Source organism: Cucumis melo, chromosome 1, assembly GCF_025177605.1.
Source record: "Cucumis melo cultivar AY chromosome 1, USDA_Cmelo_AY_1.0, whole genome shotgun sequence".
Taxonomy (NCBI): domain Eukaryota; kingdom Viridiplantae; phylum Streptophyta; class Magnoliopsida; order Cucurbitales; family Cucurbitaceae; genus Cucumis; species Cucumis melo.
In genome coordinates this window covers 22,871,951-22,887,407 of record NC_066857.1, presented here as the reverse complement: position 1 = coordinate 22,887,407, position 15,457 = coordinate 22,871,951, and the positions used below count along the sequence as shown (strand labels likewise).

Here is a 15,457-nt window from a genome sequence, read left to right as displayed (position 1 = left end):
ACCTCCTTTCTTCTTCTTCCTTTTGGTTTTATTTACGTTTATACCTTATTTGGAGACCTAATACAAATTTCGAGCCTTCAAATAACAAACTCTTAAATATTTTCAGCAAATTCTCCATTTACCATAACTTCTTTCCAAAATTTACTTCATACTTAATTCAAAATTAATTATTAACTAAGTTTAAATTTAATTAATGACATTGTGGCCTTTAACCCCTATACCCCTAATCTTATTTTTGGATTGCACTAATAGTTCGTTTTTAGGACAATATTTAATCTTAAAAATTAAATTTAGTGTGTAATGTTGCCATGCAACGCACTCTCTTATAGATGCACAATTTAAGTTTTCTCGAGGTTTGATATCGAGGATAGCATCGACCTAGCACTGCAATTTTGCCTTACATATTGTATCTTGTGATTTTTATTCAATTTTCTTGAGGATTTGTTTCAGTTTGGTTCTTTTGTCTACCAATTTTTATTTTTTGGATAATAACAAGAAGAAGAAAAACGTCTTCCAAGTGCTTTTCAATTACTGAAGTAAATATAACTCAATCTTAATTTGCATGAACACCTTTTTTTCTTTAAACTAAGATCAAAGGTTAAAATGTGCATATCTTTACTCGTTGTTGTACTTGGGAAAAAAAGAAGAAGATTGAAACATACCTAAAATTTAACCACTTGTACCACAAATGTAATTATGCTTACTAAGTCTCCATTACTTCATTAAAAATAAAAAAATAAAATAAAATAGATAAGAGACAGGCAAAAAAAAAAAAACAAAAATATCATCTAATTTTAAAAAAATTATCTTAAATGATAAAATTGTTAAAAATATTTACCAATCTAATAATAGACAGAAATAGTAGTATCTATTTCTACGATATTTCATTATAATAGTAAATATTTTAATTATTTTTTGTTTTATCCGTAAATAGCCTTATAAATATACAAAATATGGTATTTATAAATTTTGTGAAAAATGATGTTTTGGCAAAGGGGTTTCAATAATTACTCTCTTTACTTTGGAAGACCCCTCTAGAATTTTAGTATAAATTGTACTTTGCACTATGATTATGAGTGGTAGAGTTTGATTAAGAAAATAGGCAAGTGTGCCCTTTTTTTTTTTCTCCCCCTCTAATATAATTGCCATCCCAAATTATTTACATTTTCTTTTTGTTAATAATATAATTTAAATCCTTCAATTATTAATTTCTTTATAAAAGACTTGTTGAACATTCATATAGTGTTTATGCCATCCTTTCACAATAATAATTCTTGTGTGAGAGAAAATTAATAAATGTTAAATAACATTTTTGAACTATTTCCATACTAATTGATTATGATAGGATTTTTCAGAAACTTAGACAATATTTTATTTAATTGTGATCTCTTTCTTTTGAAAGAGACTTTTTGAAGCATAAAAAGAAACTATGAAATATAATTTGTTTTAAGTATTTGGTGAAATAATTAAATTGCTTATTTAAGCTATCAACAACCACTTTCCAGCTTTAAATTTTGGTTTTACTGTGAGGATCAATAACCCAATTGTTTTTTCGTTACACAAATATACATGTATTCGATCAATTTTTTATTGCTTTAGCAATTTAAAACAAGGTAGAGCATGCATGAAAATTATGTTCATGTTTAAATCTATAGCGATAAGACATGCATTGATAACTACAATGTCGATCCATTCAAAAACACAAGCTTAAATGAAATAAAAGTTCAAGTATGTAAGAAATTAAAATATGTTTCAGTTCTCACAAACGTAGATCAAAATTTCTATTTCTAAATTAGAAAACTAACCTCCACAACTCATTAGAGACAATACAACAAAAAAGATAAACTAAAAGAGTTGAAATACAAAAAATAGTGAAAAAATAATAATAAAAAAAGACTTAACTCTAAACCCTACGGAGAAAAGAAACTCTATATAGAAAATGGTGAGAAAGTCACGTGACCTAGGAAAAAGTCTCATACACCGTAAATTTGTTTATTGTTGTGCTATGGTGACACACAATAGGGTTACCATGTTATTTTGGTTTTTGGTCTTTGATGCCAAGGATAGCATTCTATGCCACAACGCTAAGCCTTAGCTTACTGGTTCTTAAGTCCTAATGCTTTGATTGATCTTAAGCACTCTATTTTGGTTATGTATTTTAAACATCTTGAGAGTCTTTTTAAACCAGTTATCATACGTAAAAGTATATTTAAATATTAAATTCCTAAGAATTAGCCAAATTTAAGTTAACAAAGATGGATATTTTTGGAAGGTATATCATATATATATAGAAACAGTTACAAATATAGTCTTCATATCCTAAACTCAATTCATTTTTTAATAAAATTATAATAAGCGTAATTAATACATTAATTATTGTTTTCAAATTGTCTACATCAAGTATGCCCTAAATTTAATGGTATTTCCTTATAACTCAAGTCTTCTAAGATTCTAATTTTTTGTTTGTGAAGTTAATCTTGTTCAACTATTTTTTTCCCTTTAGGCTTTTCTTGTTTTGCCTCTATTTGTAGTTGGCTAAAGCTAGAAGTGCTCTATTGTGGCCAAAAAAAAAAAAAAAAAAAAATTATCAATCTTCTCTAACATAACCTCTAATTAAACTTTTATTTTGATATTGAGCAAGTCCTTTTAAGTATTCAAATCTTTTTGCTTAATATATGCAACTTTTGTTTTATTGTACTATATGTTGCTTTTTATATAATTTGATTCATATTCAAGCAAGAGCAATATTAACCTATCATTCAAACTCAAGTCTTCGGTGGATTGAGCTTAACTTTATTTACGGTTTGCATTAAAATCTTACAATCGCTTAAATAATAAATGGGTGCAACCTAGACTGCAACTCAAGTTTTCCTATTAAAATATATTCACCAATAAGTATTCTTCTCGATATATGCTCTTTCAAATATTGATTTAAGAGATATACCATTCGTTTTGGACTTGAGTTTCTAACTATGGATGAGTATAGCACAAGATGGATTTAAAAAGCTTAAAAATGACTTAACATGTCACAAATCCTAGTATGGTTCGGTGGATAATCTTAGTACAGTTTGGTAGATAAGACATTTATTATCATTTAAAAAAGCAACAACTTGTTATTAATTTCAACTTTACACTAAAATGATAAGTGAAATTCACTTATTTTATATATGTTTAAGGATGAGAGAAGAGAAAGAGAGGAAATGATTGGATGAAAATAGTGTATGGTTTCCAAAAGGGAATTGATGTGTTGTTCTCTAAAAGAGTATAAGTTGCTTTCAAACATGGTCAAGAGAGATAAAATACATTATTATTTAGTTAAATTGTAATCTAAGAGAGATCTTATCCAAACATTCCCAAATTTAACAACTAAAAACCAACCCAAATTAACTCAACATAATCAAAAATAAAAACTATAAAAAATCCAACAATTAAACTTCATTTAATTAACCAAACTATTATTATGATCCTTTTAAAAAAATTTCATAAAGTTAATTTTTCTTTTGAAACAACTACGGGAAAAATGTTTTACTTCAAAATAAAAACAAAATTAATGCTGGAAATTTCAAATTAGCAAATATTTACGAGGGAATAATTTTACTTTTCTAAAAAAAAAATCTAAATTTATTAAGTTAGGGATCGTGACAAATATAGTGATCAGATTCAAATTATTAATAAATATAGTAACATTTTTTAAAAAATTGTAAATATAATAAAATTTATCGAAGTCTATTAGTAATAAAAACCTATTAACTACTACATTTGTAATTGTTTAAAAGGTTGTCATACACTTTGTAACTTTACAAATCGTAGAATTGATACTAATTATAATTATTCATTAAATTACGAATATAATTATTACCCTAAATTTTCAGTTACATCAAACTTAATGAAGTATTGTAAATTTTTCTACATGTTTATTTAAGAGAATGTTAAAAAGATATTTTCATATAATTTCAACGAATTGCTAAGATTTTGACGAAAAATGACATTATAGGAAAACGTTTGTTAAAAAACTTGATATTTTGTACAGACGTATTCAATGATCTACTTGGACAACATTGGAGGATGGAGATTGAATGATCATGTTAATTAGGATTGTATTACAAGAATTCGTTTATAAGATAGATGTGTTAGACTCCACTCATTTGTCAATTGAGGTAAAATCTCATTTATTTAATATGATATCATAGACCATAAAATTCAAATGGGTATTTGGCTCAATTAAAAGAAATTAGATCCAATCAATAATAGTGAATATCTTGTATTAAAAAAAAAAAATCAAAGAACCTCACATCTCTAATAATATAAATGAACTATTTTTCTTATGGTCAATAATTTGGAGAATCTAAAGCTATATAATAAACTTACCTAAGTTATCACAAATAGACCTTGAGAGCTTATGTAAATTTTGCTATATGTTTATAACTATTTTTACATTGTGCTTTACTTCCTAATAATTTGAGTCGGATTGCTATATTTGTAACATTCTTTTATATACACACATACACATAAGCATACGTAAGGAAATTATTTTAAAGGATAAATTTTTAAAAATATTTATAAATAAAAAAAAATATTACAATTTACTCATGATAGACCAATCTATATTGATCTATCGTAATTCTTGATAGAATGATAGAGTATGATATTTTATAAATATTTTAGTTTACATTGTGATATTAAAAAAACTATGTAATATATATTAAAAAAAAAGAAAAGACTCTAGAATTGAGGACGTCAAAATTGGACGGTTAAGCCGTTTAGAGGGGTATTTTAGTCACATAATAAGAAGAAGGAAAAAAAGAAAAATGATCAAAACGACAACAGTGGGCCCCATGTTGAGTACAACGCTCACTTCTCTGTTGCTTCTTTCTTTCCTTCTTTTTAAAATAGAGAGAGAGAGAGAGAAACAATAAAGTTTAAAAAGAAATAATAAAATGGGGATAGTGAAGTCATTATTTGAATTCCCTCTCTCTCTAACAAACTTTGAAATTCTGACAGCTTCCAAGCTTTGGCCTACCATCGCCATTCACCATTCTTCTTCTTCTTCTTCTTCTTCCTTCTCCTCTCTTCCCTTTCCTTCATTTCTCAAGCCAAACCCACAAATCTTCATCATCAACCGCCGGAGCCATGTCAGGTTATGTAGGCATTCTCGTCTCAGATCCATGGCTCCAGAATCAGTTCACCCAAGTCGAGCTCCGGAGTCTCAAGTCTCATGTATCTAACTCATCCCTTTCTTCTTTTGCTTCTTGCTTTGCTTTAATTCTTTTTTCAACCTCTTTCTCTCGCATTATTCTTGTTTTTTTTTTCTTTATATATGTTTTCGCTCTTTGAACCTTTGGTTACTTAGTGTTTTTGGTTTCGATCTGATTGGATTGTGGCAGTATATGAGTATGAAGAGAGAGAACGGTAGGCTTAACCTTGGAGACTTGCCTTCTAAGATGTCCAGACTTAAAGTTGTAGGAGAGAATCTTACGGAACAAGAGAGAGCTTCTTTTATACAAGATTTGTATCAGAATCAGGATGATGAAGTTGATTATGAATTCTTCCTTAAAGTACGTTCGTGTTTTTGTCTTTTTTTTTTTTTTATTACTTTTCTCTCTTCAGCTTTGACAGATACAGTGACTGTTAGATGATGTTCATCTCCAATCTATCTCCATTTTAACAGAAATTCTAATGTATCACTTACAGATTTATTTGAAATTGCAAGCTCACGCAAGTGTTAGAACCGGAAGTACTGGTGCGAAAAATTCATCGGCATTTCTTAAAGCCGCCACCACTACTTTGCTTCATACAATTAGTGAATCCGAGAAGGCATCATATGTCGCACATATCAATAATTACCTTTCACAAGATAAATTTCTTAAAAGATACCTTCCTATAGACCCTTCCACCAACAATCTATTCGAGATTGCAAAGGATGGCGTTCTCCTCTGGTAAGTCATCAAATCATTATTATCATAATTTTTTAATTACCTCTGTTCTTAATTTGATCGGACTCGATTAGAATGATGAATTCTGTTATTGGTGGATACAGTAAACTAATCAATGTGGCGGTTCCTGGAACCATTGATGATCGTGCAATCAATACAAAGGCTGTGCTAAATCCTTGGGAAAGAAATGAAAACCATACGCTTTGTCTCAACTCTGCAAAGGCCATTGGATGCACTGTAGTAAACATTGGAACACAGGATTTTATTGAAGGAAGGGTATGCATATTCCTCGTAGCTATCAGAATGAACAGAGTCGAGAAGTTATTTCTTATAACTTCCATTTGAAATATTAGTTTCTTGCATCTACCAAGTTTTCAATACCATTCAACTAGGAGTATGTTTAAACTTTTTAACTAAAAGAAAAGATAAAACCCATTAAGCCTAAGGCATGGCAAGCAAGTGAATGTTATTAATATTTAGGAACAAATGGGAAGCAGATGACATTATGGGGAAAATTCTTTTCAATTTTCTGAAAATTGATAGAGGCTGGATGGCGCAATTCTTTTCAATTTTCTGATTTTTAGTTTCCCTTTTCTGATTAATTTATAGTTTAACGGTTGAATTTTCTTTCTGTTTGCTTATTTAGTTAAGGATTTACCCTGCTAGTTTTAGATGTAGCAGGGAATGCTTATCTCCCATAGGTCGCCACTCTTTTTCTCCTGCTTTTCTTTTTCACGACTTTGGGACTAGTTTATTCCCCGCTCCTGAACCTTATCAGTTCTTTCTTTCCTGTAACTTTTCCTTTGCAATATTAGACACTAAAAAGAAGTCAATTTCAGTCTTCTTTGCTGAAGTTTAACTTCCCAAAATGGTACTGCAACATCGAGTTACATGATGCAAAACTAAATAATTAATTATCCAACTTATTTATCATGTTCTGAAAGAATCAAAATGTTGAAGAATTAACAGAAGAGCCCTAGAGACCATATTTCTCTTAAGTTATTGTGAAACAGTATACTAAGTAATCTTTACAACTTTACTGATCAGACTGAGTTCTAAATCATCTGTTTTCATTTGCAGCGGCATCTTGTACTCGGACTTATATCACAGATTATTAAGGTAAAATAACATTACGTTTTATATATGTATAAAAGTATATAAAGAATTTAACAGTATATTGTTTTACACCGACTTTCACAATAAAGTAATTATCGTTACTTTTTTATGTTAAACACGTTCCAAAAGGTTTGGATTTAGATTAATTCATCTGTCCTAATGGTTATTGTACCAGATACAATTATTGGCAGACCTCAACCTCAAAAAGACCCCTCAGTTGGTGGAGTTGGTTGGTGATAGTAAGGTAATGATGGCCTTTGAATTATATGATATACTTTTTTACAGAAAGTTTTACTTTTACGAACTCTTAGCAGCAAATAATTTGGAAGACTTTATGTAATTCTCTAACTGCCAGGATGTGGAGGAGTTGATGAGCCTACCTCCAGAAAAGATCTTACTGAGGTGGATGAATTTTCAGCTAAAGAAAGGAGGATACAATAAGACAGTAACAAACTTCTCTTCTGACATAAAGGTATAAATGATGCTGAAGTTTTTTATTTGGAAATATTTCATTTCAGCGCCTGTTCGTATGTTTTCCTTTCCTATAATACCGATCTAACTTAGTTAGATAGATCTACATTTGAAATTTCTGAGTTAACATGGCTAATTTCTATATCTTGTGCATAACTCGTACAGTTATCTTTCCAATCTCAATAGGAAGGTTTTGGCAAAAGATCCATATCAACCTGTAGGACATTTTAAATCAGTAGCTGTGTTTGATAACTTGTACTTGATGCTGATAAAGAAGCTCGCATTTGATATTTCTATACTCTGTTAGGATATTCAAAGTTCCATACGACAAAATGAAACTCTGAATTCATTCTATATTTGCTAGTGTTTGACAAATGCAATCGATTATGTTCACAATCAATTACTGAAGTGTATGCACGAATTCATTCCACATCTGCTATTCTTTCTTTCGTGCTGAACCTCGTACTTTTTCCTGACCAAAGGTGAAGTTCACTTGGAAATTTATTGTTTGATAGTGTACTGCATACAAGTTTTGCTCTCGATAGTGTATATTTTTATTTTCCTTCTATGGATTTCTTTTCATTTTTGAACATTTGAGATATCTGTTCTACAGGATGCAGAAGCATATGCTTACCTCTTAAAAGTCCTTGCGCCTGAGCACAGTAATCCATCAATATTGACAGTGAAAGATGCTTTAGAACGAGCTAAGTTGGTTCTTGAACATGCAGATAAGATGGGTTGTAAAAGATATCTCACAGCTAGAGATATTGTGGAAGGTTCACCAAATTTGAATCTTGCTTTTGTCGCTCATATCTTTCAGCATAGGTGAGAAAATAATCTTCTCCTTGAGCAGAGCTGCATTTGGTTCTTATTTTGCTCAATTCAGTTCTCTGGATTATTTTCAGTGAAAGCTCAGTCTAAATATTTGTATTCTATTTTGTATGATACTAGAGCTATGCAAGCCTAAGCAATTTTGTGCTATGCTTGTTCTTCAACATAGACATATTAACATGACATTAATATAAAATTAGGTTCTGACATGCATATATACCAATTAAAAGGCACGTGTAATGTAATGTTACTGTTTATCGTGGATTTACAATTAAATGTGCACGCAGTTTGTTGGTACATACAAGTTTGTGGATTGAAAGCCTTTGGGACAAGTGGAGGATGAGTAACCAAATTCTGTACAAAATGACCTGTGACTTGGATTTCAGAGGATATTTAATTATTTGGTTCCGTTAACTGTCCTGTGAACTGTTGACTTCTATGTTTATTTTTTTGTTCTTTGGTCTTTTTTTTCTTTTTTCTGTCATATAGCTTTTTGTTCCTGCCTATTATCAAGTTGTTTATGACATTTACCGTACTTTGTAGGAATGGGCTGTCTACTCAGACAAAGCAGATATCTTTTCTAGAGACAATGCCAGATGACGCCCAAATTTCTAGGGAAGAGAGAGCGTTCCGTTTATGGATAAATAGCATGGGGCTTTCAACCTATATCAATAATGTCTTTGAAGATCTTAGAAATGGGTAAAAATTGTTTTCATCTCTTCCTACATTATTTTGTGGACCGAAAATAGGTTAATTGGATACAATTTATTTATTCCATCGTTCTTTCAAGTAATTGTACCAGATCAGAGTAAATCACTAGAAACCATTGATTTTTTTTTAACTATGAAAATTTTCACTTTAATAAATATTGCAACTTTTTCTAGTGAAATGTTGGTTATCAAATGGGATCATTCTAATGTCTATGTTTGCAAACTAATAGATTATATTAACAATGAAAGAAATAAAATTTTCCCTTCACTTTTCAGGTGGATTCTTCTTGAGACGCTAGACAAGGTGTCCCCAGGAATTGTTAATTGGAAGATTGCAAATAAGCCTCCGATTAAAATGCCATTTAGAAAAGTAGAAAACTGCAACCAAGTTGTCAAAATAGGGAAGCAATTGAAGTTCTCTTTGGTCAATATTGCTGGAAATGATATTGTGCAAGGGAATAAAAAATTGATACTGGGTAAGCCACCCAAGTTTGTCTTCTGTTAAGCAAACTTAATTACTATACACGATTCTCAGCAAATTACGAAAATAGTTCCAGAATTTTAGTTGCATAGTAAATGTTATATTTTATTCCCCTTGATATATTGCTCAGATTAATTTCTTTATGGCTTTCTTACAGCTTACTTGTGGCAACTGATGAGATACAACATCCTTCAACTTCTAAAGAACTTAAGATTCCACTCATTTGGGAAGGAAATCACCGATGCTGATATTTTGCAATGGGCAAATGGTAAAGTCAGAAGTTCTGGGAGCCAGTGTCGCATGGATAGTTTCAAGGTATTGATTTTTTATACTTTGTTTTTTCCAAAACTGACATAAGATTGGGATATTTCAATTATCTCAAGTAGTCAGGCTGGTGTAGAACCTTGAAAGTCTAACTGTTTCTTTATAAGTTTACACGATCATTGAGTTTTGAAATATGAACAAAAAAATTTTGGTTGGCCTTTCCGCTTCCCTTATTTTACTCTCCCACATATACTTTTCAGAACATTTCCTTATTATTATAATTACAATTACTTAAACTTTCAACCATTTTGTGTTTGTGTGTCGTTCTTTTTATGATTAGTCTTTTATTACAACAAATGCGAAGAAGGTTGTTGTAATAATCACTAAACTATGCTCATTTTGAATTGAGATTTATTTTATAAATGATTGCATTGAAACTTAGCATAAAAATATCATTTTAACTTGAGCATAACTCAATTAGTTAGGATATATATTTTCAATTAAGAGGTTAGAGATTTGAAGCTCCTTAACAACCACATATTTTAATTGTTTTCGACCAACTAACATCTAACTATCTTGAAATAAGAAATATCTAAAGAAAACAAATACATGTTAGTTGATTAATATTTTCATTTGATGTTATTGATGAGACTTACTAATAACTTAATATTATCATAATATCCAATCCACAGGACAAGAGTTTGTCGAATGGAACATTTTTCCTGGAGCTTCTCAGTTCAGTGCAGCCTAGAGTTGTCAATTGGAGTCTTGTTACCAAAGGAATCACCGGTATGCTTTTACTAGGCATTTTTGCACAGCAAATCATTTCGCCTTTGATATTAAACGTGCTCAGATGTCAGTTCGTAAACTATAATCTATCTATTTTTTTCTCTAAGGAATCTTTTTATCTGTTTCTATTTCTTAGATCTTCAATATTTTAGGTGTTCCAAAACTGAATGTCAAGTTTTTAAGTTATGAGTAGGACTGTATATGTTTGGAAAATCGTTGACAAAACTGTGGTCTATCGTCATGGTAATAGTTTATCGTTTGCAAAGTAAAATTTTGCTACATTTGAAAATAGTTTGCTTCATTTTTTTTACTTGAAAACAGCAAAAATGTGAATTTCAGAACAATTAATCTATTAAAAAGTAGTTTATGCTCAAAGGAAAAAATATATATATTAAATGATGATAAATAAAACAGGTCATATAAACTTCTTTATCAAGAAAAGATTCGATCATGTATTTTGCAAAATTTATAGAAGAAAACTTGTAAAGTTTTTGTAAATGTCTTTTAAAGTCGAAACATTGTTTAATACATTAAGGGACCAAGAAAAAGACATCCCCACGTGTCTACAAATTTTCTAATTGTATTGTCTTTTGCTTTAATCATGACCAACATAGAGGAGGAGAAAAAGATGAATGCAACCTACATCATTAGCATTGCAAGGAAGCTTGGATGTTCCATATTTTTGCTTCCTGAAGACATCACTGAGGTAATTTCCTGAACTTCTAACTCCTTCTTTAACCCTTTATCCGATTAACAACATTTGCATTTACTAATTGTTAAAGAACGAATTGATAGGATTGAATTCAATAACGGAAAATCAAAAGTTAAAAGAATATGTTGACTAAAATTAGGATAAATATTAGGTTAAACGGACTAATCTTTTTTTGAACAAATTAATAGCCCTGAACTGTTATTTATTTATTTAAAAAATAGTCGTATACTTTGAAAAGTTGTAGTATTACCTCTCAACTTTCACAACGGTTTGAAAAACACTTTAAAATAGGCATCATTTAGAATTTCAAATAAAAATAAAAACTAAGAATTGTGTGACAATCTAAAATGATCGAGTAATCAAAATATAGATTCTAAGTCATTGCCACACATTTCACGTGTCCAAAATTTTAAACTTGAAAATTAGAAAGGACAAAATTAAAAATGAGTTGAAAATAGTAAGAATTAAAAGAATATTATTAAGATGGCTTGTATTAACATAAACATATTTTTGTGGTATCATAAAAGAAGATATTAACATTTTTGTTTGTGTTCCAATTAGGTGAATCAAAAGATGATCCTCACCTTAACTGCAAGTATAATGTATTGGTTCTTGAAACAAGGTGGGGATGACAAAGCTTCGGTTAGTTCAGACAGCGAAAACAGCAGCCAATCAGAGGCGATTTCAAACTCAACGACCGATGACTCAGCCTCCGAGTCATCGGCAGATGAAAATGGTAACATGTAAATCAATCCAAAATTAAAACATCATACAGAAATTCCAATGATGATTACATTTTTTTAGTTGTTTAATTTTCAATTGGAATTTGTGAATTTCAAAAGGAATGTGTATTGGCTAAATGTTGCATTATTATAGGAAGAAGAAGAAGAAGAAGAACAAACTCAAAAGTGCTTTTCTAAAAAAGGAATTTTTTTTTTCTTTTGCTTTCTGCAGAAGCAGCTGCGATCTGTGAATAGCTCAGTTCTTTTCAACAAATATTTGTATTATGAATTTGATTTTTTTTTTTTTTTTACTATTCCTAATTTTTGGGCTTTTCCGTCGTATAGTATATATTTATTAGTTTGCATTTTACTGTACTTATAGTTATATCTTTACTCTTTCTTTTCTTTAATCTTCTTTTATTTTTGTTTATTGGTACATTGCATAGCAATGGGATGGTGAGGATTTTAATATACTCTTACAATGAGAGGACTTTTAGTTAGGGTCAAATTAGTTGGGGAATACATTTCCATGCCAACATGGAATGGAACTTAAGCAGTAAAATATTATGTTTTCGTAGTTTGTAGTTGATGTGGATTTGATTTATACCAAGGTTTGAGAGCCTCTTTTTTTTTTTTTGTCTTAACAAGATGGTAGCAGTTAGTTTATTATTGATTTATAAGACATGTTATGTTTATTTAAATTGTAAATTAAGTTGCACTCATTTTGTGCATTCCATCCAAAAAGAAACTTTTAAAATATTTTAAAATGATGTAGGAAGAGTTTTTCAGGGTGACATACCATAATTGGAGCTATAATTAGATAATCAAGTTGGGATGCACAAATAATGATAATAATAAAATATTTTAAAATGACGACTTCTAAAATTATTTATAAATATACCATAATATATATTCATATTTTACTAGACTTCTTTTTTCAAATATTTTGATTCACTTCTCTATATTCAAAAATATTATTCTAATGCAATTTGATATTATTCTATTAAAATAAAGTATTTAATTGACATAAATTTAATTTTCACTCCCCAACTGATAAATAAATATATAATATTAGAAAATTGTATCGGATAACAAAAAAATCAAAGAAAAAACGTTCAATTTTTTACATATTATAAATATGACAATCAGAAGGTTATTAAAGGGATATTAGAGGGTTATCTACTTTTAAATTTGTTATTTTTGTAATTTAGAAAATTTAAAAAATGTAGTGATATGAGTACATATAATTTTTTTATTTCTTTACTATATATATTTTTTAGAGCTTTTGACATTGGGGAGTGGCCAAGCCCCCTTTTTTTTTTTTTTTTTTCCTTTTTCTTTTCTTTTTCCTCTCCTCAGACATCAAATAAACAGATATATCTTTAAAACATCAATGTATTGCATAAAACATTTTTAGAAAGATATTGACATCAATACCAAAATGCTTCTAAAATCAAGAGTTGGGATTCAAATGTTAGAATTTGAAAAACCAAAGAGTAATATGCTAATAAAAACCTTCTGCCAAACTTAACAACGTATGCTTAGTAAGGCCACAATCTGAAACGTGACATTTATCACCAATTATTTAGTCGAGATTGTGTCCATTTTTTAAAGTGTGGTTTTATGTAGTCCCTACCCATAATCAAAGATGGTATGGCATAATCATCCTATTCAATTTTTGTACATATCTCCATATTTCATACTTTCCCATTTCTATAAGTTCAACATTTACACAAATATTAAAATGACATTTTTATTTTATCATAAAAAGATTCATTAAATAAATAAATAAAAAAGTACTAAAATATCATTAATAAAGAATACATTGTAAACAATAAACATTATTGATTCGTTAAAATAAACATAAATGGTTTATTTATTAATTTAAACAACTTATTTGAACGTGGTTTATAATTTCTAAAAATATCATCAACATTAACATCTTATCAATATTTTCATCAACATTCATAGAAACTTCGATATTTTCGTTAACACTTACGTATTAAATCTTGATTGAGATATATTATGAGATAGGAAAAAAATAGATGGCTAAATAAAATAAAAAAAATAAAGTTGCGCATATATGTGACATTTTTACAGAAGCAGCATAACAATATTTATATATCGACTTTGCATAGCTAGCAATTGGAATCAAATTGGTAATAATTAATGTGGGAGAATGAAAGAATGTATGTTAGAGGTGCTTCCTTCTTTGTCCAAGTTTTGTTCCTATTATCTTTAGATATATCCCACAACTTCCTTCACTTTTAGATATGTCATAAGGCCTATAACTTTCTATGTTATTGAGTATGAAATTCATTTCTCATCCTCACAAATGGTAAAGTGCTTTTGTTTCTAGTTATAATAGAAAACAACGATGACTAATTTAAATCAAGGTTTTTGAAGTATCTATATATAAAAAGACATAATAAATGTATAAATTGAGCTTTCTAGAATTATGTTGAAAGTAAATTGTAAATAAATATAAAAAATATAAGGATATAGAATAAGTGTCCAGAAAGTTTAGGTAAACATCTAGAATATTTGTGGAAACTAAGAAAATTTAGAGATCTTATGTCTATTTTACAAAAGATGAAGGAAGCAAAAATAGGAAAGTTAGACAAATTCAGAGTGAAAAGTGAGGGAGTGAGCTTCAAAAGACTACAAAAGTATTCACTTAAAACTGTCTATTTTTGTACATTCCTAATAAGTTTATTTTTTTTCAACCCATTGTCTTTCTTTCTTTTCTTTTGTGTCAAGTTTTCTTCTAATACTTTTCTCCCGTAGAAGAGAACAAAACTACTCATTCTATTACTGTTTTTACCTCATCTCTGGGGACTCCAACTTAATTTTATTAATTATAAATATAGTTAAATTTAGATTAATCTATTTATCATATAACTATCACAAGTATATTTTACGTCCATAGAGTTTTTCATTTATATCTTGAACTTTTAAAAGTTTCATTTTTATTCCGACCAAGTTGAATTATTTCTTTGCAATTTTTTATGTTAGGTTTCATTTATACTTTTGCCTATTGTGAAATTTTCATTTAACACCTTCAACCAATTATTTTGATTATGGTAATTTGACGATTAGTTGTAATTAAAATAGATGTTACATTAGATATACTTAACGGCTAGTTCTTAGGGAGACTCTTACCAAAGAGCATGATTTTATATTGTCTACTTTAAATATAAACTTTCATGACTTTGTTTTTAATTTTATCCAAAAGACCTTATACCATTAATGATAGTTAATCTTACTTATAAACTCATTATTTAATCGATATAAAACTTTGATCGCATTTCCAACAACCTCATACATACATATATATATATATATATATATATATATAATCGTTATCATGTACCAAATGTTTTGAAAAACTAGAACCAGAAAGAAATCTAGAGTCTGAAATAGAAATC

At 29.0% G+C, this 15,457-nt stretch overlaps 1 protein-coding gene across 2 annotated transcripts; it reads left to right on the top strand.

Moving 5' to 3' along the window:
• Nucleotides 1-4,950: 4,950 nt before the first annotated feature.
• Nucleotides 4,951-12,434, top strand: LOC103489721 (fimbrin-2). Of its 2 annotated transcripts, none has more exons than XM_008449005.3 (15): nt 4,951-5,217; nt 5,385-5,555; nt 5,692-5,936; nt 6,038-6,209; nt 7,014-7,052; nt 7,225-7,293; nt 7,405-7,521; nt 8,134-8,345; nt 8,895-9,050; nt 9,338-9,537; nt 9,700-9,857; nt 10,499-10,595; nt 11,210-11,301; nt 11,869-12,043; nt 12,262-12,434. In XM_008449005.3, the coding sequence occupies exons 1-15, from the start codon at nt 5,131-5,133 to the stop codon at nt 12,282-12,284; spliced, it is 2,013 nt and encodes a 670-aa protein (XP_008447227.1). In that variant the 5' UTR covers nt 4,951-5,130; the 3' UTR covers nt 12,285-12,434. The 2 variants fall into 2 exon arrangements, with proteins under 2 accessions (XP_008447227.1, XP_050937073.1); XM_051081116.1 differs by having other exon boundaries at nt 12,184-12,434.
• The last annotated feature ends 3,023 nt before the right edge of the window (nt 12,435-15,457 follow it).

What these genes read in the sequence shown, in the direction of transcription:
- LOC103489721 (XM_051081116.1), top strand. Translation starts at nt 5,131, where the DNA reads ATGTCAGGTTATGTAGGCATTCTCGTCTCAGATCCATGGCTCCAGAAT. An exon ending in ATTATGAATTCTTCCTTAAA is followed by an intron (nt 5,556 to 5,691) that starts GTACGTTCGTGT and finishes TATCACTTACAG; the next exon opens with ATTTATTTGAAATTGCAAGC. An exon ending in AGGATTTTATTGAAGGAAGG is followed by an intron (nt 6,210 to 7,013) that starts GTATGCATATTC and finishes TTTCATTTGCAG; the next exon opens with CGGCATCTTGTACTCGGACT.